This window comes from Symphalangus syndactylus, chromosome 23 (assembly GCF_028878055.3).
Source record: "Symphalangus syndactylus isolate Jambi chromosome 23, NHGRI_mSymSyn1-v2.1_pri, whole genome shotgun sequence".
Classification (NCBI taxonomy): domain Eukaryota; kingdom Metazoa; phylum Chordata; class Mammalia; order Primates; family Hylobatidae; genus Symphalangus; species Symphalangus syndactylus.
The window spans coordinates 45,406,203-45,433,539 of NC_072445.2; the positions used below are offsets into that span (position 1 = coordinate 45,406,203).

General features: G+C 39.3%; 1 protein-coding gene and 1 pseudogene across 5 annotated transcripts in view; both read right to left on the reverse strand.

Moving 5' to 3' along the window:
- Window positions 1-27,337, reverse strand: part of CARMIL1 (capping protein regulator and myosin 1 linker 1) — a 347,708-nt gene that overhangs the window by 182,070 nt on the left and 138,301 nt on the right. For 3 of the 5 annotated variants that reach the window (XM_055264247.2, XM_055264246.2, XM_055264241.2), the window contains exons 3-5: window positions 21,985-22,035; window positions 16,145-16,204; window positions 7,227-7,348 (exon numbers count right to left, since the gene is read on the reverse strand). In XM_055264247.2, coding sequence (XP_055120222.2) covers window positions 7,227-7,348; window positions 16,145-16,204; window positions 21,985-22,035 — 233 coding nt within the window. Of the gene's footprint in view, window positions 1-7,226; window positions 7,349-16,144; window positions 16,238-21,984; window positions 22,036-27,337 lie in introns of all 5 variants that reach the window. The other 2 variants (XM_063632705.1, XM_063632704.1) reach the window with 1 other exon arrangement.
- Window positions 7,431-7,549, reverse strand: LOC129473886 (uncharacterized; annotated as a pseudogene).

The window sequence follows — 27,337 nt, forward strand, 5'->3', positions numbered from 1 at the left end:
CAGAGAGTAAGGGAGGCAGCAGCTAGGACAGACATCTGTGCGAACCAACCTGTAGACGTGTCCGGCGGAGCCTTTTCAAGTAGCTCCGCTTCTTTACAGTTCTCACTTTTCTTTTTCAACTGAGATTTCAGGAGCTAAAGGAGTCTCATGAAACAAGTTTATTCATTTCCGTAAGAGATAAAGTCGTAAGAACTAAATTTCCAGAAGGTGGTAACTGTTTCTTATCTATGCTAACACTGTGCACAGAAATAATGAGTGAGAGGAGAATCCACTCTACAGAAGTTGTTTTCTGCCTGTAGTTAAATGAGCGCAAGGAACCCCATCAGTGTATTTGTTACCGGGCACCAGCTCACACACATACACACACACACACACACACACACACACAGATTGTTACATAGACAGAAAGACAGAGGATTTGTTGTCCAACAAGTACCATAAAAGGTAAACCAAAATCCTAAAACAAAACATAAGCAAGACATGTCTCTCACATGCAGGCAGCACTAGCGTTGATTCAGCATTTGCACTATATGCATTTAAATTGCACAAGACTCAGAAAATAGTTATATATGGCAGCAAGAAATAGCAAACTAGATGACAAACACACCAACTCTTTGTCCATGCAAATCTCATGATAAACTATTGACACAAAAAAATTATAGATTATTTTAACGTACTTATACTAATTGATTTCTTTAAAATTCAGTTCCAATGCTCAGCCTATGCAACATGGCAACTGTCTCCAGAATAGCATGTGCTTTAATGCTGCAAGCCACACCACAACAAAAGGCTACCTACTGCTTTGCAAAGTGAAGAGACTACCAAAACACAGCAACCACCTTTCTCTTGTTTATATATAAACTCCTATTTCATCAGCTTTCTCCATAATAACCTCACATTTTCATACCTCATACCTGTATTAACAATATCATTTAATACTAAAAAAAAATTCTAGCTTTGTTTTGGAGAACAGCCAAGGTTCTTGATAGTAGAAAAGCTGAAGGCCGTAACACAGAATGACTTCCTGAAGAGAACTGCCATCACAGACAACCCTGAGAAAACAGATGACAACACTGAGGCTCTAAACCCTTCCCTAGTTCACCCCATAGGATTGTCACTGTCTGAAAGGTGAGGCCTCCAAGGACAGTCTATAGCAAAGATTGGAATGTTAACAAAACACATGACGACAGTGACTTGAGTTGGGGTGATTTTTAAATTTAACTTAAATTTTCTTCTTTATACATGTTCTCTGTATTTTGAATTAAACTTTCCATATTTAATGAGGAGAAAATGTCATTTTAGAAGGGAAGGAGAGAGGGAGAGAGAAATATCCTAACATATATTTGGAGACAAGAGATGGGGAGAAAGTATGACATGTAAATACTACAAATTTTAATTTAAATCCTTCATTTTTTTCCAACCTGCATTCTCTTGACTATAAGAGCTGATTACATATACATACACACACACACATACACAGACGCACACACACACACACATATATATGTTTGTTTGTTTGTTTGTTTGTTTGTTTTGAGATGTGGTCTTACTCTGTCACCCAGGCTGGAGTGTATTGGTGTGAGCATAGCTCACTGCAAGTTCAAACACCTGGGCTCAAGTGATCCTCCCATTAGTTGGGAATATAGGCATATACCACCACACCCAGCTAATTTTTAAAATTTCTTAGTAGAAATGAGGTCTCACTATGTTGCCCAGGCTGTATATTTTCATATATTTGATTTGGATGAGGGATGTTATTTTCAGAATTATATATGGGTAAAATCAGAAATTCAGATCTTTGGAGGTACAGGTTTATTTATATAGAGTCATACGTAGAGTATTCAAGAACTGATTGCCCACGCTGAGACTTTTCCGGGCTCTAACTCCTCCTGATTCACCTGGTTCCTAGTATCTCCTCATGAGACCCTTTTCTGTTCATCAGTCACCACCAGAAGTGCCCTAAGCAAGGAAGGAGATGAGGGCCCCCATGACGGACTCAGAAAATAAATCTGATGGGACAAATGAGTCATACAAGGTCTAAGGATTCTAAATATAGCTTCATATTCTCCAATTTATCATGAGTGGAATATATGACATTACTGGAAACATTTTATTTTGCATGTTCTATTGTGCATTATTTATATAAACAAATATTCCCCTGACTGATAGCTTTGACTTAAGGCATACTGGGAATGTAGGAGAAAAGATACGGTTACCAACTTCTCCACTCTCTCTAGTCACACAACCAATACCAATAAAATTGTACGTTTCCCCCGCCAAAATCATATAATGCAATCTAAGGAACTTCAAGAGTAAAGGCATAACACAGAAACCACAAAATATTAGGCTTATTGAGACAAGCTAACTGTGTGTGTTGGGTGGAAAAGAGGAATGCAAGTCAAATACATTTAGGTAATTTAATTCTCTGCCAAGGCATTTTCTAAATTATAATCTGCACCTTCTCTCTGATTGATCTCTTCATGTGAATTGCCTTTTCTTTTGCTACTCTCTCCTCTGAATTCTCTCCATCCATTTGCAGTAAATCTCCTCTGCAAAGCCAGCCTGTGCTCATTCGTCTCCCACTTACACCCAATCATCTCCTGTCTCATCTGCTTCAGGTTACCTCAGCTAATGAGTTCATGGTTTGAAGGCAGGGCCACTGTCTTCTGACTTCTCTATGCCCCATGGTACATTACCCAACAAGGTACTGGGAATGGATTAAGTGTGAAGTGTATGTGCTCGTCCAAAACCTCAGTCAGTACCTACTATGTGCCAAGAACTAGGGATTTAAGACTAATAAAAACATGGTCTTTGTTTAAGCAGCTCCCAGCCTAGAAGGAAAGACAGGTGTGTTTTGTACTTTGCCTCTCACTTTCTCAAGGATATTGCTGATTTATTTATTAGGGCAGTCTCCAGCAATAAATCTCTCTTTCTACTGATCATTCCCCTCATTACAGCCATATGGTTTAAGCATATGCTTTTATCTCCCATTTTAAACACAAACAGAAATCCCCCGTAATCCCTCAGAGTGCGCTAGCTACATCCAATTTGTCAGTTCCTCTTGATAGCTGATCTTCTCTATGAAGTTGTCCACATATGCCACATCCACTTTCTCACTTCTGAGTTCATCCCTCAACCACAGCAGTCTGCCCCTCCCAACCAGACCCCTAGACCTGCTCTCATCAAGGTGCCTATGTTATCCACGTCACCAACACTGGACACCTCTCTGCCTGCAGCTTGTTCAGCCCCAGCATCATTATGCAGAGTCAGCACTCCTTCCCAGGCCCTGGTTTTTCACTGGTTTTCTTCCTACCTTGACAGCCAGTCCCTACCCAATTCCATTTGTGGCTCTTCCTAGTTTACCTGACCTGTAAGTGTTGAGCTTATTCCAAGTATGCCTCCTCTACGCATCTTTCTCCAGGTGATGTCATCAACAGCCATGCAGTGAAGACCATCTTGTGCTCATGGCACTCACCTTTGCTCCAACTCCAGACCTCTCCTCCAAGCCCCAGCCTCACAAATCTGCCTACCTGATAGCCTCACCTAGATGGAGCTTGGAGGAGAGGTCTATGGAGGTCTTGTAGGTCCTAGACAAATAGATCTCAAATTCCACATGCCTAAAACAGAATGGCTACAGATCCCACCCCCCAGAAAATACTTGTCCCCCACCTACCCCAGGCCTTCTCTGTCTTGCTGTCATATTGGTCATCAAGTTATTAAACTGGACTCTGAGGAGCCATCCTTGTTTTTCTTCTCTTTCTTTCCTCACTGCCCTTACCCACACTTACCTAATCCATCAGCAACTCCTGCATCCAAAATAAAGCTTACATCTACCCTCTCTCTTATCTTAATACCTAATGCTGCTACCTTTCTCCTGACCACAGTCATCTCTTGCCTAGATTACTACAAGTGTCCAAATTAGCTTTCTACTTCTACTCTTGCTCTGCCACCAGTCCATTCTCTTTAGCAGACAAAAAAAAAAAATTTCATAAACTATCTAAAGATTCATCTCCCACCCCTAAAATGTTACAGTGGCTTCCCAGGAAAATACTACTAAATCCCAATCTCTTTCCCACGAGACTCTACATCAACTACATCTACATCACCAGTGCTGGTTCCAGCCCCCTCTTGAATCATTCCTCATCCCTTCCCATCTTTGTTCTTCATTATACCCCAGCCAAAGTGGGTATCTTTCAGTTTCTCAGAGATACCAAGCCCTTTCTAGGCAAGAGAAATAGCATGAACAGAAGCCCTGGGAAGATGATATTCTTTGCCCTACTCTTATAGGGCAGGCGCCTTATCTTCTACTAGGTCTGTTGAAGTTGTCATGGCCACAGGGAGGCCTTTGGAGACAGAAATTTATTCTTTATATGAGTCCCATCTATTTCTCTCACAGCACTTACTCAAAGGTACTGTTACTTGATTTATGTATTTCCCTCTTTGGGGGGTTTGTTTCCCCAAGTTAAAATGTAAGTTCCATGTGGGCAGGGACCATGTTCACTGCTGGACCTCAACACTTAGCACTATGCCTAGCATATAGTAGAAACTCAATAACAATCATGGAATATATAAGTGTATGAACAAGCACTTACAACACAGTATGATGTGTACTAGTGCAGGAAGTGATCCAAAGTTCTTTGGAAACATGAATAAAGACTCTCTTTACAGATGAGAAGATACCTGAGTTAAATCTTTTGGAATTTGTCAGGATTAGAGCTATTACAATGGTGCTGAAAATATGAGAGAGCCTGATCGTGTTCAGGAACAGGAAAACAGTGGTACTCTGTGTCAGGCTACACAATTTACATTTTATCAGGAAAGCCAGCCATTTGAGAGCTTAGGCAAAGAAATGAGATACTGTTTGAATTATAAAAAGATAACTCTGATGACAGTATGAAGGATCACTTGCAAGAGAAGAACTAGAAGCAGGGAGACTAACTAGAAAGATGCAAGGGAGAAAGTGACTACGGCAGTGGAAATGAAAACAAGGAGAAAGAACCAGACCACGAGATATTAAGATAATATTTTTAAAAGCTTAGCAACCAATTGAATATGACAGTAAGAACCAAGAGATGAACATGGCTCAGCTTTTAACTTGTGAGACTATGTGAAAGACAATGCCATTAACTGAGACAAAAATACAGAATATAAGCAATTTTTAGGGGGGAAAGTGAGGAGTCCAGTGTGGGACATACAGGTGCCTGAGGCTATCCTTGTAGAGATGCCCAATAGGCAGCTGGTAAGTGGGGATGAAGACCTGGGTACAGCAGAGGTCACAGATTTAGAAATCAACATACACATGGGAACTTTATTCCTAGAAACAGAGTGATTAATACTTGTTTAATATTTGCCTGAAGATTTTAACAAGAAGTTAAATGGAAGCTATAAGTGAAAATACTATTCTTACTCAATGTTTTCTGGGAAGAAAAAAATGGAAGAATCCAAACCAAAAATAAAAATGGTTAATTTCTCTGAAAATCCTACAATACTAAACAAATAAGGCTGCTTTTTAAAGAAAATAGAGATTCTAAATATTGCTCTGAAGTGTCTTTAAAGTTCAGGGTATTATAAGCTCTTGCCAAGTAAGGCAGTGCTTAATAATTTTCTTATTTCATCAGTATTAATTTAGAAGGAAAGCAAGCACATTATAAAGAAACACATAACACATGTACAAAGTCACATTACTGAAATGTAGTTTAAGGAAAATGGGTTGTAGCTATTGTTAACTCACGATTACCCCAGCTAGTTCTCTGGTGGCTTTAAGGATGATGTCGAAACCATTCCTAAGGTTTTGCTTCTTGGCAATTCCCATTGCCACCATGGATTCACTTCTTACCTCATCCTACCACACACTGCTGCCCACACCTTTTCTCCAGAACTACCTGTGTGTGTGATTAGAGACCAGGAAAGCTTGCCTTGAAGACACCTCATACCTGAAATTCTAGCCAAGCAGGAGTCAGAGGGCAGCCCCAGCTCACCTTCTCCACTCCACTGAAATGGAGGCCAGGGACACTTAGTTCCCCCAGCAACCAGCTACCCTGATAATCAGAGAACCACAAGACTTAAGCTTCAGGGAGGAGGGAGCCCAAGGTGAACAACCAGCAAGCACAGGGCCAGCCTTCCATTCTGGTGTGTTCACCTCCCATCACATGGGGAAGGGAGAGAGCCCTGCGAAGGGCTGTGAAGGGATCTGAGCAGGCCTCTTAAGGCCAAAGAGCTTGAAAGGCAGTTCTGTCCCCACTGAGCCACTTTTAGTCATCCATAAGGTTTAAATGACTAGAAGCCTAGGTTTTCCTGCTGCTTTGTTTCTCAACTTGCAGGCAAGGCATTGCAGGAGGAGCATGTTCTATGAAGGGCAACTGTTCCCAAAATTCCCCTCCCACCTCCACCACGCAAGGAACACAGCTACCATGCTACACATGTCTACGTGGGGCCTCCAGCCCTTCCCTGTATACACTTCCGCCTGCTGGGAGCGCAATGGGAGGGAAATTTTCTGCCATCTGTGAATCCTGTTCTTCTATCAGAAGGGTATTTTGACTATACTTATTATTTTAGGGAGCTTTCAGACATAAGCATCTCTTTGCCTTTCACCTCAGTCAATCTAATTCCTCCATCCCAACAACCCACATACTCCCCAACTACAAACTCAGGTGTCCAAGCCCATAATCCTGACTTTAAAAGCTTAACAAAAAATATGCGGGCATGGATGAACAAAATTTACTAATATGCCTAATGGGTATTTCAGAACACTAAGAGGACAATGAAAAAAAGGGATTTTTACATTCAATTTTTTTAGGTTTCTTGTTACTTAAAATTAAAAAACAAAGAAAATAAAGCACTGTCTCTCTCTTCATCTGCATTATACTTGGTGCCACTATACAAAGCGTGCAGCCCCTGGCACTCTGGTAATAAGCTGTGAGTAATATTCACACTCATGTAAATCTGGAGTTACACTAAAAAGGTTACCGTTTTAGTCTTATGAGAAGTTAAAGGACTGCCAAATCCCTTCATCACTCAAGCTCTTTAAAGAATAAGACACAGCCCTGTAGAAACCCTCAGACCAAAACACAAGGGTTTTGATAAGGGTTTTGATATTTAATGTTTAAGAGGAAAAGGAAGTCTGAGAGAGGAACTAAGTGAAGGGGTAAAAAGAAGGCATTGTTGTATTTGCCATTTTGAGGAAGAATAGATTCTTTGCTCTCCTCACCCTGCCCAGGGAAACTCACACTGGAGAGAGGCCAGGAAATATCTTCCTCAGGCAGGTGCCTATGTGAGCCAGCACCTCACTCACGTCCTCAGGCGACGCCATCTTCATGGAAATGCTGCACTTCTCAGTTTCCACAACCATCTGCAAGAACCGGGTGGGACACTTCTTAAGACTGAGTCCAATTCCTTTCATTTTTAATTCTTTTAAATATTGTAAACTACATAGTCACACATACGATAATACAATATTAGCTTTTTTTTTCTTTTAACAAGGTTCGAGGGTAGCACATCTCACATACGTGTGTGAACACCCAACCATCACGTTCATGAACTACAAAATGAACACAATATTAGCTTTTGAAGAAGCACTTTCCTAAAATAATGCACTTAATTTAAGACTCAAAGAAGTGTTTGGGTAGAGGGTGGAAGTATTGTCAGAAACATCTAGAAACTGAAGCAAGTGTTTCCAAGGGCCAAGCTGGCAGATTCAAATAGACTCCCATATGATAGAGACTGAATTCCCACATTCAAACATGACTTCTCCTTTTACCAAGATTTTGTCCTGAGCTGCAGTCTTACAAAGTTTTTATATCCCTGCTATGTAGTGTAAGTATGGCTTTATCTTTCTGTGAGTACCCATGGACAATCTAAAAGCTACCTTTAAACACACACACACACACACACACACACACACACACACACACACATTTTAAAGACAAGAAACCTTATCATATGCTTATATAAAATTTTAAAACCTTTTGCTTGGGAGCAAAAGAGAAATGCTTTTAAAAGTTTCGATCCGCAGAGCACAGTGGCTCACGCCTATAATCCCAGCACTTTGGGAGGCCAAGGTGGGCAGATCACAAGGTAAAGGGATCGAGACCATCCTGGCCAACATGGTGAAACCCTGTCTCTACTAAAAAATAAAAATAAAAAAAAAATAAATAAATAAATTAGCTGGGTGTGGTAATGCATGCCTGTGATCCCATGTAATCCCAGCTACTCAGGAGGCTGAGGCATGAGATTCGCTTGAACCCAGGAGGCGGAGGTTGCAGGGAGCCGAGGTCGTACCACTGCACTCTAGCCTGATGACAGAGCAAGACTCTGTCTGGAAAAAAAAAAAAAAAATGGTTTCGAGCTTTCTAAGAAGAGGGGATACTTGGAATATTAAGGTAACACGTTAATAAAATGTTTGGTGTTAGGTTTAGTGTTAGGCTAAGACTCATTCCTATAATTAATTGCTGGAGATGTCCAAAACATGTCAAAATATGTTGAAACTGAGACAGCTAGTCCTCTAAATAAGTACAAATTAACTTGTGAAAAGGAGGACAGGTCACAAAAAGGGCAAGAAGTTGAAGATGTACACATTACAAATAAGAAGAACTTCAACCATCTAAAAAAAAAAGATACCATTTTCTTTAATCTCAAAAACATTCATGTAAACTGGGTGTGGTGGTGATGCCTATAATCCCAGAAACTCAGGAGGCTAAGACGGGATGATCACTTGAGCCTAGGAGTTCAAGACCAGCCCCGGCAACATAGCAAAACCCCATCTTCCCACCCCCCAAAAAATCCCCATAAAATGCAATCTTCTTAGATTATCACTTCATCAAAATATCCGCACACATTTACTTCCTGTTCTTACTTTATCTATACAAAAATATGATGGAGAACACTGTTTATAATGTGCAATGCAGTTTTTAGATTTTGCCTTAGATTTTCCTAAAATTAGCCCAAACAGAAAATAATAATAATGTAAGTATTGCAACATATGTATGTTAAAATGAAAAGTAATGCGAGGTATGTCAAAATGACGAGATCAAAGAAAAGGACATAAATAATGTAAGTGTTTCAGATGTTACTTTTTCATAAACACCTCTAGAAGAATCTGTCAACAAGTATTTAATAAATACCACTTCTGTGCTAGTTAGTTGTACATAAAAAAATTAAAATTCCTATTTTTCAGCGCATTCCTCAAGAAATGAAAGGCAAAGCCTTTAAAATTCTCTAGGCAAAGGCTCCATTTGTCTTCTAAAAGCTGGTTCAAGAGATATTCCTCTTGCAAAAGACACCAAGCATTATTGTACCTGGAGGCTAAACAACCCAGTAGCCTATAAGATGTTTTAAGTAAGACTAAATCTACTTAGTGCAATTAGGCTCATATTTTTCATATGCACATATCTGTGCATACGTATGTTTTTAAAAGCCAGACACTTTTGATGTGCCATTGTGTCTGTGTTCTGCACCCTACTCCCAACCTTCCCACCATGGGTAATTATATTTTTCACTACAGGGGTACTTTCACATTCTTCACATCTAGCACATCTATTCAGTTCACAGTTTGGGTGCGAGTGATTAGTAATTAGCTTATTCTAATTCCACTTAATCTTAACACCGAATCGTCTTTAATTGCACAGGATTGAAAAGAATGACAGAGAAGAAAAAAAGGTGACAGGTGGAGGAAGAAATGAGGCCTTCAATTCAACCTTACAAGCAAGCACTCACACAACCCTGTGTAAGATGTCACCACCTTTGCATAATGTAAAGACTGCAACAAAGTGATGGAGGTGAAACCAACACAATAAGTCACCTCATCAAAAAAGAAAAAAAGAGCTTCCTATCAAATACTCCTCTCCCTCCCACTTCAGCTGGGGAGGAACAGAATGTTTGAAACACATTTTCCTTAGACACCTAGCGGATATAACCATGATATCTAATATACATTTAAAATAATAATTAGAGATATAAGCCGTAGTAACTTATGTACGATTCAAATTTCCTACCCCACTCCACCGCCTTTTTTGAGGTCGAACAACCTGACTAAACTTTAAGGGCAGGCAGCATATTTTACTAATCCCCAGCTAACAAACCTGTGAGTTGTTTTTCTCTCCTCTGTCAGAAATACCCATGGGTGGTGGGTGGCTTATCAATATCATTCTGTGACATAGCAAACAATTAACCCTATAATTCAAAAAAAATCATAGCAGGTATTCGGTTGTACAAAAAAATGGTCCAAAAATTGTATAACTATAAAACTATATAACTGCTGGCCTCAACTTAAATACCATGAAGGCAATAGAACTCGAGCACCAGAAACTAATGTGGCATAGAGACTTGTAAAATAAGATAAAGGTTTCCAACATTTCTGAAGAAAGGGGAAAATAGCAATAGTAAAAGTCACATTTCACTAACTCAATAGAGCAATCACTCACTCTTAAACACAATGCAGTAGGTAAGTCTCAGGAATTTTATCTGAGTTTATGAACTATAATTAAATTATAATAAAAAATAGCAAGGAGAAAAAAATAAATCCCAGAGAACATTACAAAAGAATTCCTAATCAAGGCTAGATTCTGAGTGCCACTGGTAGACATTCCCATCCTTACGATTTTATATAAAAGAAAATCAAAACTAGAGGTCAGTGGTTACACAGGTCACTGGTTCTTAACCTTTGGAATGCAACAGAATCAAATGGTGCACTTGTTAAAAAAACAAACGTCCACCGCAGATGTATAGAATTGTAACTGTCCTACGTATATGTTGTGTCTGTTTGAGGGGGATGAGGAAGTGTGATGTGACAGAGAGAAGGGTACTGCTGAAAGTACATTTTTAAAAACAATCACAGGCAGTTCCAAAACACAGCAAATCTTGAATACCATTAGGTTACTGGTATTGCCAGTCTCTGAATTGCTAGGCCATTTACAGAAGCAGTGCCAACGTTCACTATAATTTCATCTCAAAGGTCCATAATGCAGGTCAAAGTTAAATTGAAGCACTGTTGTAAAGCTATTCATTTGGTACTGACACTGACAGGGGCTGAGACAGACGGCTTTATACACAATTCCTCTGAATGGTAGGCATATTGAAAGGGTTGCGACTACAAGTGTGGTAAGACCAATTTTGGCAGCCACATGGGAAAATTAGTCTTGCTGCATCAACACCCTTTCTCATAATTAAATAGCACAGTGAAATCATATTTTGAACATAACCTTGGCATTAACATTTCGCTAATGCCCTTCTGCTCCCGTCCCAGCTCTCAAATCATAAACGTAAACATTCCTGAATTAAGACCACCGAGAAGACCCTTGTTATGTCATTATGTCATCATTCACGAGTGATCATTCACTCCTGCATATGTTTGACCATTTGGGCAAACATATGTTGCTGTGATTTTTCTTTCAAACTCCAGTTTCTGGAAAATGATAAACACATAAGATAAAACATTGCCGTAAGATGAACTGTGGAAAAGTTCCAAGAGTTTGTATGAAATCTCAAAAAACATAGTGACAATTTTGACAATTTTAAAGAACATTACCAACAAACTCCACATACACACACACACACACACACACACTCTTTGTAGTTTTAAAAGCTAAAACAAAAAGTAGAAGGAAAGAACAAAGATCAGAGCAAAAGTCGATGAAATAGGAAATAGAAAATCAATGAAATCAATAAAGAAAACCAATGGAATCAAAAAGAAAGTTGTTTGAAAAGATCAAAAACATTGGTAGACCTCTAACCTGACTGAAATGGAAAAAGAGAGAGATAACCAAATTACCAATGTTGGGAATGATATTCTACTGGTATTAGAAGTATAACAAGTGGATATTAACAACTTTATTTCAATAAATTCAACAACTTACATAAAATAAACAAATTTCTTAAAAGACACAAACTACCAAAGCTCATTCAAGAAGAGAAATATAAATGGATCTATATTATTAAAGAATATTAATAGAATTTGCAATTTAAAACCTTCCCAGGTCGGGCACAGTGGCTCATTCCTGTAATCCCAGTACTTTGGGAGGCCGAGGGAGATGGATTACTTGAGCTCAGAAGTTCGAGTCGAGCCTGGACAATGCAGAGAAACCCTGTCTCTAGGAAAAAATACACAAATTAGCCAAGCATGGTGGTGCATGCCTGTAGTCCCAGCTACTTGGGAGGATGAGGTGGGAGGATCGCTTGGGCCCAAGAAGCGAAGGTTGCCGTGAGCCGAGATTGCACCCCTGCACTCCTGCCTGAGCAACAGAGCGAGACCCTGTCTGGAAAACAAAACAAAACAAAAAAAACCTTCTCAAAGAGAAAACTCAAGGCCCAAATAACTTCACCAGTAAATTCAAGTAAACATTTAAGACAAAAATTATTACCACCTCAACAGAAAAAATTTAACAGAAGGAACTACTTCCTCCTCTATAGAGGAGAAATATATAGAATCATTCTCTAAATCCATGATTCTCTAATAGAGAAGCCAGCCAAAAATGTCAAAAAAAAAAAAAAGACAAACCAATAACTCCCACAAACATCAATGCAAAACACTCTTCACAAAATTTTAATATTTGGAATTCAACAATATATTTTAAAAATATATCATGGCTCACGCCTGTAATCCCAACACTTTGCGAGGCTGAGGCGGGTGAATCACAAGGTCAGGAGATTGAGACCATCCTAGCCAACATGGTGAAACCCCATATCTACTAAAAATACAAAATTAGCTGGATGTCGTGATGCGCACTTGTAGTCCCAGCTACTCAGGAGGCTGAGGCAAGAAAATCCTTTGAACCCGGGAGGCAGAGGTTGCAGTGAGCCAAGATCGTGCCACTGCACTCCAGCCTGGTGACAGAGTGAGACTCTGTCTCAAAAATATATATATATAATAATAATATATCATGGCCAAATTAGACTTATCCCAGGAATCAAATATTTGATATTCAAAAAATTAATCAATATAATTCATCATTTTAAGAAGCTTAGAAAAAGAAAGAAAACTACACAATAATCTCAATAGACAGAGAAAAAACATTTGCCAAAATCCAACACTAATTCCTGATTAAAACTCTCAGCAAACTAAAAATAGAAAGAAACTTATTAAACCAGATAAAGGGTATCTATTTTAAAAACCTACAGCTAACATCATACTTAATGGTGAAAGAATAAATGCGCTCCCTCAAAGACTAGGAAAAAGACAAGAAGATCTGCTCTTGCCACTTCCATTCAGCACTGTCTTATAAGTACCAGAACAATTGTCAAGTTCTGAGTTTTTACCCTACTTGTAGGCCAGGAAGTTAGCCTATTAGATGTTTCATTGATGCTGCAGAAGACAGGAGACGCCTGGGTCACAGACATAGCATTTTATGATTCATGGTACAACAAAAGGCATGTGTACCACATTTGGATAGATACCCCTGCCCTCAAAGTCCCACATGGTGCTTCAGATGGATGCTTGCACACATAGTAGGCTGCTGACAAGAAATGAACCCTTAGACATTGGAAATCTACTGTTTTCATGGTAAGAAGTAAGCAAGCCTGTTCTTTGTTCAACAGGAAACTATTCCACCATCCCACAAGGATGCTCACTGCAATCAACCCTGAGAATAGCCTGGGCAAAGAGAAGTCACAGCACTAAATTCTTGGCATACCCAGCAAAATATGTAGGAATTCCTCCACCAGTGGAGGAATATCTCCCAATAGCAATAAGACTAGACAAAGAAATAAAAGGCACCCATGATAAAAATGAAAGGTACCCATCCATATTCACAAATGACATTATCTTTGTAAAACATGATGACATCTATTTTTAAAAGCTATTAGAACTAATACATGAGTAGAGCAAGATAGCAGGTTACAGGATATAAGGTCAATATGCAAAAATCAATTATATTTCTAATACCAGCAAGAGACAACTGAAAACTGAAATGTAAAAAATAACACAATTTATAGTAGCATCAAAAAATATTAAACACTTAGGAATGAATTTAGAGATATGTAAGACCCGTACACTGAAAGCTACAACAAAACACCTCAGAAAAACTGAAAAAGACCTAAACAAATGGAGAAATACATAGTTTTCTTAGGTTAGAAGACTACATTACTAAGATGTCAGCTCTTCCCCAAAGTGATTTAAAAATTCATTGTAATATCAGCCAAAATTCCAGCAAGCTTTTTGTAGAAACTGAGGTGTTTCTAAAATTCATATGGAATTGCAAAGGACCTAGAATCACTAGAACAATTTTGAAAAAGAAGAAAAACGTTAGAGGACTAACACTATCTGATGTCAAATTTTGTTGTAAACAAGCCACAGTAATAGAGTATAAGAGTGGCATGAAGATAGTAGCAAGGAGACGGGATTCAGAGTCCAGAAATAGATTCACACTTAAATGGACTACAGAATTTCAACAAAGGTGAAAACAAGCTCAGTGAGGAAACAATAGTCTTTCAAACAAATGTTACTGGAACAAGTGAATATAATATACATATGAGAAAAAAAAAAAGACAAACTAAAAAAAAATTCTGATCTATACATAGCTTTATATTCAAAAATTACTTCAAAATGGATCATAGGCCTACATGTGTAACCTAAAGCTGTAAAACTTCTGGAAGATATAGAATATTCTGTGACCTTGAGTTAAGCTAAGATTTATTCAATATGACACTAAAATCACAATCCATAAAAGAAAACATTGATAAATTGGACTTCATCAACATTTAAAACTTCTGCTTTTGAAAGACACTGTTAAGGGAATGAAAAGACAAGCCACCAGACTGAGAGAAAATATCTGATAAAGGCTTTGTATCCAGAATGACTTTTTTTAAAAACTCTCAAAATTCAATAAGAAAACAAACAGCCCAATTTCTGTAATGGCAGAAGGAAATACATGATGCCAAATAAACAGATAAAAAGATACTCAACATGTTCTGTCATTAGGGAAATGCAAATTAAAACCACAATGAAAAAGCACTACATACTTGTTGAATGGCTAACATTAAAAAGACTGACTATACCAGGGATGGGGAGGATGTGGAGGAACAACAACTCTCATATGCTGCTGGTGACAATGTAAAATAGTACAACCGATGTGTAAAAGTGTGACGGTTTCTCAAAAAGTTAAACATATAGCTACCATATGATTCAGCCATTCTACCCCTAGGTAATTACACACGGGAAATGAAAGTACAAGTCCAATCAAAAACTTGTACTTCAATATTCATAGTAGCTTTATTCATCATAGCCAAGATGGGAAACAACCCAAATGTCCCTCTCATCGGGTGAATGGATAAACGAACTGCAATATAGCCACACAAGTAAACATTACTCAGCAACAAAAAGAATAAACTATTGAGACATGCAACAAAATAGATCAATCTCAAAATAATTAAACTGGGGTTGCAGGAAGGAGAGTATTAAGAAAAATAGCTAATGCATGCTGAGCTTAATACCTAGGTGATGGGTGGACAGGTGCAGCAAACCACCATGGCACACATTTACCTGTGTAACAAACTGGCACACCCTGCACATGTACCCCAGAACTAAAAATAAAATTAAAAATTAAAATAATAATAATTAAACTGACTGAAAGAAGGCAGACAGGAAGAAGTATACATTGTATGACATCATTCACATAAAATTTTTAAAATGCAAACTACAGCAACCAAAAGTAGATACCTGCAGATTGACTGCAGGTGGGGAAGAGGACGAAGACAGAGTCATACATATGTCAACACTTATCAAATTGTACACGTTAGTTTACTGCAGTTAGTTATAGCCCAATAAAGCTATTTTTTTACATTTGCATTTTATTAAATCCAAAAAATTCATTTACCACTATATTCCCACTAAGACCTTATATAGTACTATATAATTGCTATGAAATTTTAGTGTTAAAGCATGTTGTACAAACTCTATATGGAACAGTACTCTCACGTTTACATTGCCAGTTATCATAAGAGCTAATTAGTTCTTCACAAACTGAGTTATGGAGAATGTGTTTTCCTTATCAGAATGAATTCCCAACTCCTGCCCACACAGCCAGTGTTGAGTCTCTCATTTCGAAAATTTCATCTTCCCTAACCTTGTTTATCCACATTGTCTCAAGGAACATTTTAGGGTTTCAGGAATTCAAGAAAGATCATGACCTTGCAGTGATCCGTTTTTCACACTCACCTGAGCTGACTTGCTGCAAATGACGCCATGAATCTCCAAGTAGCTGAAGGTTAACTCGAGCTGCAATTGAGGGGAAAGGAGGAAAGAAAAGATCTGTAACGAGGGTTTTAAAAAAACATATAATTCAAGGTAAAAAAAAAAAAAAAAAAAAAAAATCCTACAACTAGAAACAGCCCAAGAGCAAATAAGACATTGGGCATCTTCTGAAGGCGGGCTGGTTTAATATCTCCATTCATTCAACAAGATAGAAACATGATTTATCAAATTTCAGAAAAGGTGTTACTTACTTTACTAAAAAAGAAAAGAAAAGAAGCTGCATGCCCAACTTTTAAAATTTTATCCAGACAAACACAATAGTAGAAGTTGGTGTAAAAGCAATCATAGTTTTTGCCATCGAAAGTAATAGCAAAAAATGCAATTACTTTTGCACGAACCTAGTAAGTTTTTGCACTTAACCATTATTTATTCATTGAGAAATGAATGCATGGAAGGAACCATCTAAACACTTTTTTCCCTTTTTCACTTCAAAATTTTGCTTCAGAAAGTCCTATCAGGATAAAGTCAATGTTGTTTTTCCCTTCTTTCTAAACCTTTAGCTATTTGTTACACTCTGACCACTTACCAGAGTCAGCCATCCTTCTACTGTCGTCCATAAAAATGCACAGTTTGAATGGATTTAGAGAAATAAATCTATATTTATCCAAATTAAATCCATATTTACACGAATACAATATTTAGGAATTTTAAGTTGTGCTTAAACGAAATGCACAGAGTTAAACAAAAGTCCTCTCTCTCTGCATGTAAATAAATGATGATTTGTTTCCTTTCTATTTTAACAAGTGCCCCTCTCTTCTCCTGTAATCAGCAGGTTTTTTTTTACTTTAAAATATCCCCAGTCTTTCACTCTTTACCTGTTTTTCCTGATAAACAGCCACTAATCTTTCTTCCCGGTTTTCCCCATTTCAGCAAATAATCACAGAGCATGGAGCTAGAGACAGTGGGGGACCAAGTTGGATCAATTTATTTTACCCTCCCACATTAAACCAAGAAACATAATGACAAAAGAACACATCCAGAACCAAACCCACAAGAGATTTAGTTCTGCTCCCTGGTGGTATGTTGTACCATGATACATTGGTAGAATAAATTTTAGAGCAGAAAAACCCCGACTCTCCAGTTAAACATCTCAAAGTATACTGATGAAGTTATTATTAATAGTGGGGAGGGAAGTAAATACTGGGCAGAAAATCCCTGAATCTCCAGTTAAACAACACGAAGTATACTGATGAGCTCTGGAAGTAGAAAGAGAACTCGTTCGTTGATTGTTCACTTGGTCAACTGACAAAGATTACGAAAAGCCCACTATGTGCCAGTATTGGAAATACAGAGAGTAATGAGACATTTGTTCTTTCCTCCAAGAGTTAAATGCAGCATTTAAGGGCACATGTTTAAAAGCATTAAATTAGAGTAGAAGTTTTCTTGCCTATCATTATCAAGATCTATACATAATTTTGTTTTGAAAAGTTATTTAAAGCAGGAAATTATTTTCTAAAAAGTATACATACCTTCCTTCGTTATTTTAAGTTTATGAATAAATATTCATTCACTACCCTTTAATATTGCGCCAAAGTTTTTCTTTGAGTTAAGCCCACTGGCTGGCCCTCCAGTGGCCTTTCTGCATAAGCCATACTCACAAGCATGGCTTCCTGCTTCCAATTTAAGTCTCTTTAAAAATGCAGAACTGCAAAATACTTGCAAAGTAATATGACGGCAGACGTTTTCTAGATTATTATGCTCCTCACCACCCCTCCCCCAACTATAAAGTTGTCTAGTCTTTAAAACAGCAATTTAAGTAATTCACTTTTATCAATATTCAATGTCACAGACACTCCTCTTTTGCACTCATATTTCATTGCTACATAAAATATCTTTCACTAAAATGTTGCATTAAAAACATTTGCTATTATAACTGCTATAAACAAGTTTAGGAATAAACCCATGACCCTCAATGAGCATCTCATTCAGTGGGTGGGAGCAGGTGTGAATAGGTGTGAGCAGATACCCTCTCCTACATGCTAACAGCTATGAAAATGCAGCTAGCATCAGTCAGCATCATCAGGGATAGGAATGGCCACCTTTGGTCAATTTGGCTCAGCAAAATTAGTTGGAGGTCAATTAAGATGCTTCTACTGGCCGGGCGCGGTGGCTCACGCTTATAATCCCAGCACTTTGGGAGGCCGAGGCGGGCGGATCACGAGGTCATGAGATCGAGACCACGGTGAAACCCCGTCTCTACTAAAAATACAAAAAATTAGCCGGGCGTGGTGGTAGGCACCTGTAGTCCCAGCTACTCGGAGAAGTTGAGGCAGGAGAATGGCGTGAACCCGGGAGGCGGAGCTTGCAGTGAGCCGAGATCGTGCCACTGCACTCCAGCCTGGGTGACAGAGCAAGACTCCTTCTCAAAAAAAAAATGCTTCTACTGTACCTGAGTGCTGTCCTGAAGTAGAACAACAAAGTGCTGGGGAGCCAGGAAAGAGTGGTGACATTTCATCTAGGCCCTGAAGAATGACTTCGAGTTCCTCAAGCAAACAAGGAGCATAGAGGGAAATTCAGGAAGAAGAAAAAGAATTTGCAAAGGCATCAAGGTGTTAAAAGAACTAGGACAAGGAAGAAACTAAAAGGAGCAGATCCTGCAGTACTAGTAATCAACAAGGATGACTGGCTAAGTCTGTGATTAGTTGAAGTCCCAGGTTATTATTAATAGTGGGGAGGGAAATCTCTAAAACATACTGAAAGACGTCACAGCAAGGTTCAAATCATTCTCTCTTAACACCTATTTTTATTAGGCCTTTGCTCCTGGTCCCCGCAACCCATCATCCACTCCACTCCAACCCACCCAAAGACAGTTTAAAGAATGTCACTGGATTAGATTTATGGGCAGGAAGAGGCAGGAAGACCAGTTAAGAAGCTGAGGCAGATGTAGGCTGCATGAAGACTGGAGGACATTTTTCAGTTAGAAATTACACTAATTAAATATCACCACAGAAATCAGTGAATAATTAGATAAGAGGAAAAACTTAACCCAGACTGTCAATAGCTTTTCCACCAATCTCTTGCTCACCTCACACCCAAACCCTCACAAGACAGTGCCCATCCCACAAGCAACAGAGCAGATCTCAATGTGATAAAGAGCCTGTTCTTCAGTAACTCCCACTCTTCCCCAGGCAGCAGTCCATGCTTCAGCTCCTCAGCCAGGCCTCGGCCCCGTCCATCTTTCTGAGCTGTTTCCCTCCCACCACCGCCTCCTCCACAACCCTCAGCCCACACTCCAGCTCCCCAAATGCACTGTGGTCTTCCAAACTGCTAAGCCTTTTGCCCAGTATAAAACCCTTTATTTGCCTGGCTGATGGGTGATTTTTCAACTGGCCCTCTCTGCAAATCCTTCTTTGATCTCGTAATTACCCAGCCCCTGAAAGAAAAGTTAGGGCCTTCTGGGGTGATAGCACAGTTCTATTTCTTTATCTGGGTGTGACTGCAGAAGTATTTGCTTTGTAGTTAATTACTGAGATGTACATGTCCATTTTGTGCATTTAACTATATATGTTGTATATTTCACAATAAAATGACAAAAGAAAGATGTTTAATTAATCAACTCCCAAAGAAAAGAGAAGACATCTATGTCATAGTCAGTGCTTTACACTAATGTTATAAATATACTTATTTCTCCAGAAAATTAGTATCATTGACATTGGTTTTACTTCTCAGTCAAGACTTAAACTGGCACATGAAAACCAGCCTTCCCTAGGGGGAAAGCTGCAAAGCTGCAAGCAGATCACTTTGGAAGAAAATCTGCCTTTCTTTATTTGTGATGCTGACAATATCAGAAATCAGAACCAATGTTCAAACTACTCTGGCCAGGCTGGCTGTGAAACATTATATATTTTACAGGACACAGCCAAGCCTTTCCTCAGGGGCAGAGCAAGGAGGGGGCAGAATAAAGTCATCCAGCAGAAGGCAGGCAGGTGACTTCACAAGAGGTAACACACTTCCACTGTGTCACAACATGTTAGGGTATGCATATTTTTTAGGGGTCTTCTATTCAATAGGGTGCTTGAATATTTTCCTAAGCCCATAAAATTTCCTTCTGTAATTAATTTCTTACCAGTGGGATAATGTCTAATTAAAGTCCTCATATCATGCCTTCAGGTATTTTAATGTATAGTTTAGTCCAACTTCATTGACATAATTTATTTATAAAACATAATAAACATATAGGCTCACTTTATATTATCTAAAGGGGCTTGGGTCAAAAGTTTCATTTCTTGGAGAAACTTTATAAAAGTTAACATTTGTATGATCAGGAGAAAAAAAAAAAAAAAGGCCACAGATACCCTAAGCCTATAACTAGCAAACATTGCATTGGCATCTTCCCAAAAGTCAGTGCAAATCATGCAAATCATGAGACTGCAAGTCCCAAAAGATCCATTTCATTTGTACCAATAACATTATAGCGCCCTAACTTGGCGCCTAAGTCCGAATTTACAAAACAGTGGCTAAATGTTAAATTTTAAGAAACAAGAAAGGACTAATGAGCAAATAACACTGCGGGCCAAACATCATAGCACGATAAGGCTGAAAGCATCTACCAGACCTTACCCATTTTCCTGGATATGCAGGCAGGGGAAGCAGTTCAGCTCAGTAAAAAGTCGAAATAAGTAGGACATGGTGAGTCTAATTTCTCTTTCTCCCATTCATTACTTTTGAATCTTTAGACTAGCCAACTTCACATCTTTTCGCTATTTTCTAATCACTCACCTACAAGGTTACTGTGAGAATTAAATGAGACTGTATCCTTATATACTTAGTAAATAACTTATAAGATTCTAGCAATAACAGAAGCAGAGGCTTTGCAGCCAGCCTCCCTTGATTAGAATCACACATGTGCAACATACTAGTGGAAGTTTAACCTTGGTCAAGTTACTGAACCTCCTTGAGCCTCAGTTTTCTCATCAATAAAAGGGATAATAATAAGACTTACAGCTCTCATGAGATTCTGTTAAGGATCAAGTTATTTACTAAAACAACACTCCAGTAAATGTTATCACCTTTTTAGGAAAAAAATCCCAATTTCCTATGACCATTCAGTCCGTATCATATAAAAATGATAAACTCCTTTTAGTTAACATAAACAAAATAAGTCATTATTATGATTAATCCACAAACTATCAGTTTGAATTTTGCACCAAGTAATGAAGGACATCGCATGAAAAATGTTATATATCTCTTTTAAAGAACAGAGTGGCGCCTTGTTATTTCTTGTAGGCAACATCAGAGTAGATGGAGAACAGCTGAGATGGTTACATTTCTGGTAGTGTATTCTTTGGAGTTATGAAGGTTATTTCCCACATGTCTGAAGTCTTAGAAAAATCTGCCAGTACTGATCTGAAGGAAATAAGAAGTAGACTTCAATAAAGTGGAAATCAAGCCCCAATTGAGACAGAAAAATAACTGGGACATGGAGCCTTGGGGACATAGAGCACAAAATCCTTCACTGATTTTCTTGGGATGCCTTTACGCAAAGAGAGGGAACAAAGGAGTAAAAAATATGTTTCTCATTACAGCCTTTAGGTGTTTCTGGGAAGAAGGAAGGAAAACTTGAATGTGCTAAGAGAAATCTGAACACAGCTTACACCAAAAGTCTATGTAAGTGAGGTGTGTGTGTGTTGTGTTGCAGTATGTGAGGGAATATGTGTGCACACATGTAAGAATGCATGAGTGACTATGCATGCATGTGTATGAGTGAGTGTGAGTGTTGAAGGGAGGCCTTCATCAACACTTACCTTGGTGGGGATTCGCGCTGTTACAAGGAAGGCTCGGCATGACGTAAGCACCTGTAAGACAGAAGCAGCAGCATCAGTATAAGTACCAAAAAGTGGGCCCAGTGGGCTTTGGTGTTTCCATGGGATTTTAATGATACTGAAGCCTCAGAAGGCCACATGGCTTGGCTCCTGTCATGTAAGAAGAATTACGACCTGGGACAGCTTCCTGGTCTCATACAATTAGTTTTAACTTAAAGAGTCCCTGTATCAAAGTTTTTAGAACAAATCACAGGTGAAATCTCAAGATGAGAAATCTGTCAGTAGCCCAAAAACCCAAAAGATTATTCGGATTAAGTAAAACAGGTCTCTGTGATACTACAATGCAGATATATAGTCACAAGTCTCACTATATCAACAGTAAACTTAATGGAAAAAAAACAACTAAGTACTCATTTGCACTTCCCAAATTACAAACACCACCCACATTTGCCCTCTTGCTTTCCATTCTTTGTACTCCAGCTAACATTTATATAATGCACAGAGCGAAATTAGGCTAAGCTTCCAAAAAATCATCCCTAACTTTGCTTCTCAGCTGTGCCTCTCTTAGTCTTAGAACATTTATGGAAGTTTCCTTTTTGATACTCAGCTAAGAACATACATACAGCCTGTAGGGTCCCATATGCCTATAGGTTCCTTTTACTTAGCAGAGGCCCTCATGAATACTAAGGGGCTAAGCTAGGAGTTCAGACCTTGAGCCAGGATCCCACATTCATGAAGCTTACTGCAAAACTTTCCACTCTGCAACTTTGAGATTTGGGCAGGCCTCATGAGTCTTTTCAATAAAGAAAGAAAACTGCAAGGCTTCTCAAGTCCTGATGGCAGAATTGCCCTTTTTGTATTTTCCAAATAACTTCCTTGTCACTAAGCCTGTATTTAGCAAGTTATGCTTATGTGCTAGTTTAAGGATGCTAGATTAGAACAAAACTGTAGAAAGTTAAGAACACTGGGACCTCAGGTTGTTAAAGGACTTATCCAAAGTCAAACTGCTTTACCCAGCCACAACCCCGGGCTCGAACGGCTAAGCTGAGCACAGAAAGTGAATCAAGGCTGTGCCCCTGTGGTGTGCTTTATGCCTTTCCCTAGTCTCCCAACTCCGAATAGAAACAGTGCATTTTCTATAAAATCTTTCTTTGAATAATCATATGTCATCACGGCAGGGGATAACTCAAGCCAGAACTATTTACGAGACAGATGAGAAGAGAAGTAATCTGACACTGGCTGGGAGAGTGTGATAAGAGCAGGTGAGGAAAGTTGAGGGAAAAGACACAGCCCATTTCAAGACCTTTCACCCAAATGCCACCGTCGCAGTTATTCACAGGATCAATTTTTACCTGGTATCATTTTTGTGGCTTGATTTTAGAGTTGGCATGCCCTAGGAAGCCATTAATAAATGACTTCTAAAAGTGTAGGCAACAAGTGCCTTCTCAATGCTACAGGCAGCATGTCAGTCTCATAAAAATGTGGGCAACAGATGATGTCTATCTTTGAATATTCCATATGCTGTGAGCCAAATCACAGCTTTTCCCTGAGGAATTTATCCCTTTTTTTTTTACACCCTCCTAAGGCCTTGGGGGCAAGGAAATGGGACAAAGCACCAGGCAGTAGAAAGGAGAGAGACAGGGATGAAGTATGGCCAGGATGAGTGCATGGAGGTCAAGTGCAGCCCAGTAGTAGCAAGACTGGCTACATAATCAGTAGGGACATTGTTCAAATATGATTAAGAATTTCAAGACGATAGCAATAAGGCATTAACCCAATGCAGGGAAATGATGAACTCACTTCAAGGTCATATAATTAGGGGAGAAACAGAATTCACATGCTTGGGATGGAAGGCATCCTGCTTGTAGGGTGTCCAGCTCTTTCTGTTTACACAAGATGTTTCCAGTTTCAGCGCTGAGAATCCTGCATCCCGGGAAACTGGGACTGTTGGTCAAACTACTAGCTTGAATTTTGGAATCAGAAAGACTTACATTCAGATTCTGGCTCTGCCACTTTCTGTCTGCATTAATCTGTTAATGCCAAAGCCTGAGTCCTTAACCACCACAATATATCTACATGTTACTACTCAATCATGCCTCCTTGTGCTCTAGCCCCTGGCGGATGTGTCCTGTGCAACTGTACAGATTGCAGGCCATAAAAGCTGTCCCTGAGTCATTGCTACTCTTTGTCGAGCATTTTCTATGTGCCATGAATAGGTGAATATCTTTGAGGAGAGTGGCACACTTAACCTTCACGACAACTATATTTGATGTCATTATTCCCATTTTTCAAATGAGTAAATTGAGACTCAGTGATGAACTCACTTCAAGGCCATTCAATTAGAGCAGAAATCGTTTATAAAAGCATCAGAGTTCATAAGGTCCTTAAGAAGAGTATAATTTAAATCTTACAGCTTTGTTAACACCAAAACCGATGTTCTTAACCACCAGGCTATATTTATGTTACTACTCAATCCTGCCTCCTCGTGCTCTAGCCCCTGGAAGATCAGTTACAGTGAAGGTAGGAAGGGATAGCCCAGGGCAGCCACGACTGGAAGAGATCCACAAAGCGCTCAGCTTCAAGGAGTACCTTTTTCAACATTCCAACAGTTTTCAAAATGCTCTTTTTAAATCCAAGTATGCCCTGGAGAACTGAACTCTTCTGTCATCAGCACTAGTTAATCTTTGGCTAATACAGCAGTACTCAGGGAATTAAGAGTTTGCAGGCCTTTTGCAAAAGGGCAGGAGATCATTTTGTTGCATGAGACACACAGGGTTGAATAACAGGCATCAGATAATTGAAAGAAGCATGACAGTAATAAAGAGGAATTTGGAAAGCGAGATAAAAGGCACCAGAGATACGCTTGGCTTGCACTGCCATTTGCCTAGGTCTGGGGAGCGGAATACGAGATTAGAACTCATCTTAAAGGATGAAATATTCACCTTCTCTGAACTAAGCTCCACAGTGCATCCAGCACCTTCTACTCCCATTTAGCTCCAGGATATGACCCCTCTTTCAAATACTGCTCCTCCTCCAGAGTGGAAAAGAAAAAGAAATAAGATAATAATGCTGACAACCAAGATCATAAGCATGGCTATAGGAAGCCAGTTCTCTATTCTCACCATTTCTCTCTTTTTATTACTTACAAAGCAGCACACACATTTCTCTCTCCCAGGGGTACTGGTATGATCAATCCCCAATCTTTCCCAAAAGCTTAGGTCCACAAAACCTCTGCATAGAGGTAAAATAACAGACAAATCCTAAAACTCGCATGCCAGAAAGGTCCCAACATCACACGGTCAAAGACCTAAAATTCCCTGAGTTTGTATATAATCTGACAGCAGGTCCAGAGAAACTCATCATCTCACAACTAGTCGGTGGCAGAGCTGGAACTAGAAGCTGCAACTCCTCACTCTCAGTCTATTAACTCTCCTCTCTCACCTCACATTAAAAATAAGGTTCAAGGCCAAAAGTCACAGACAGGAACTTGTAGTCTCTTCAGTATTCATAAAAATATATTTAACTCTATGAACTTTCCTTCAAAGGAATCCAGGATCCTTTCACAAACATAGTAGTAATTGCCAGTACCTGTTCAGTACACTGTTCTAATAGGTTTGAGTATGTTACCACATTTAATCCTCACAGCACCCTATAAGGAAAACACTATTATAATCTCCATTTTAAGATGAAGACACAGAGGCACACAGAGATTATGTAATTTGTGCAGGTCATCCAGCAAGTAGGTGGCAGTTGGGATTCGAGCCTGGATGGTCTGGTTCCAGAGATGGTGTTCCTAATGAATTATACTGGCTGTCAAACCTCACCTTTCCAAAAAACAGATTCCTCAATAGTCCACACACATGGAAACATAGATGAGTCATGGAGCTTTAAAGCCAGAAAGAGGCAAACACGTAAAATGACCAGCAGTACAATGAGCTGTTTGGATATCATAAGGAAAAGGACCAATCCCTACTGGTCTGTGTGTTGCCTTTTGTCTCTTTCTATGCACCGCCATCATCTGTTAGTCTCTATCTCTCTGAATTTCTCTCTCATCTCTGTTCTGTATCTGTCTATGTGATTCTACATACGTACCTCTCAGTCTATCTGTGCCTCTCCTCACTGGCTCCCCACCCCTCCTCTGACCCCTCTCTCTGCTACTGCTGCCAGTGTCCCCCACACTCCACCCCATCTTGCTCCATCTCCTTTCCCTCTTCTGGTGCCCTCCTCCCCTGCCTTCATTCTGCCCTCCATTCCCCAGCCCCTTCCCCATGAGAATCATTTCAGAACTTGTTATTTTATTTATGCCTTTTGCAAGACAATAGACACCAATCACAGAAGAAAGACTGCATTCTGGAAAAGTACTTTATTTGTAGCACAGTTACAGAAAAACGTGAACAAAGTATGAACCAAAAATAATTAGACACCTTTTGACATCATTACACAATGAGCATATAGGCAATTAAGTGATTACAAGGTGCCCTGTATGAATCTAATTAATAAGTCTTAAAAACGAATCTCAAACATGCACCCAAACAACTGAAATACAACAGCAATCACTAGCACAAGGAACCAGCCAGCCATTCCATCCTTTGACAATTGTTGCACTTTAGGGAATAACTCTCCCACTACCAGTGGGGGAGTGGGGATGGGGGGTGGGCAGCGGGGGAGGGAGGGAGTCAGGTGACCTGCTTGTCTTCTCTTGACTTGCCCTTTCCAGAACAGTCACCATAGGAAGTTTCTAGAGGCCACTGACAGGGTATGAACTAGAGTCAGAAGATTTAAAACAAGAGGAGAGCTGGGCGTGGTGGCTCACACCTGCAGTCCCAACTACTCAGGAGGCTGAGGTGGGGGGATCTCTTTAGTCCAAGAGTTCGAGGTTACAGTGAGCTATGATGGTACCACTGCACCCCAGCCTGGGTGACAGAGCAAGATCCCATCTCTAAAAATAACAAATGAAATAGGAAAAAGAAAAAAAGAAGAGTAGAAACAAGAAACCAGAATGTTCATATGGATTCACCTTTTGAGTAAAGATTAATTTTGTAACTATAAGTAGATACACGAGGATCTAATGATCATTTCTACCTTCACCCCAGCAATAATAAGGTTCACAATCTGTGGCCCTCTGTGTCAACTCCCTTTCTTTAAAAGTATTTTACAGGCAGTGGAAGTACACGGTGTCCTTCAGAAGTTGGATACCGATCAAAATAATTTGTCTGAAAAGAAATACATTCATAAGGGAGCCCAGGCTTTGAAGGAAGACTGATAAGCTACAAAAGCTTTGTGCAGGATGGTCCCCATTTCTGGTGGTCAGTGAAAGCCTCCAGAGACACAGAGA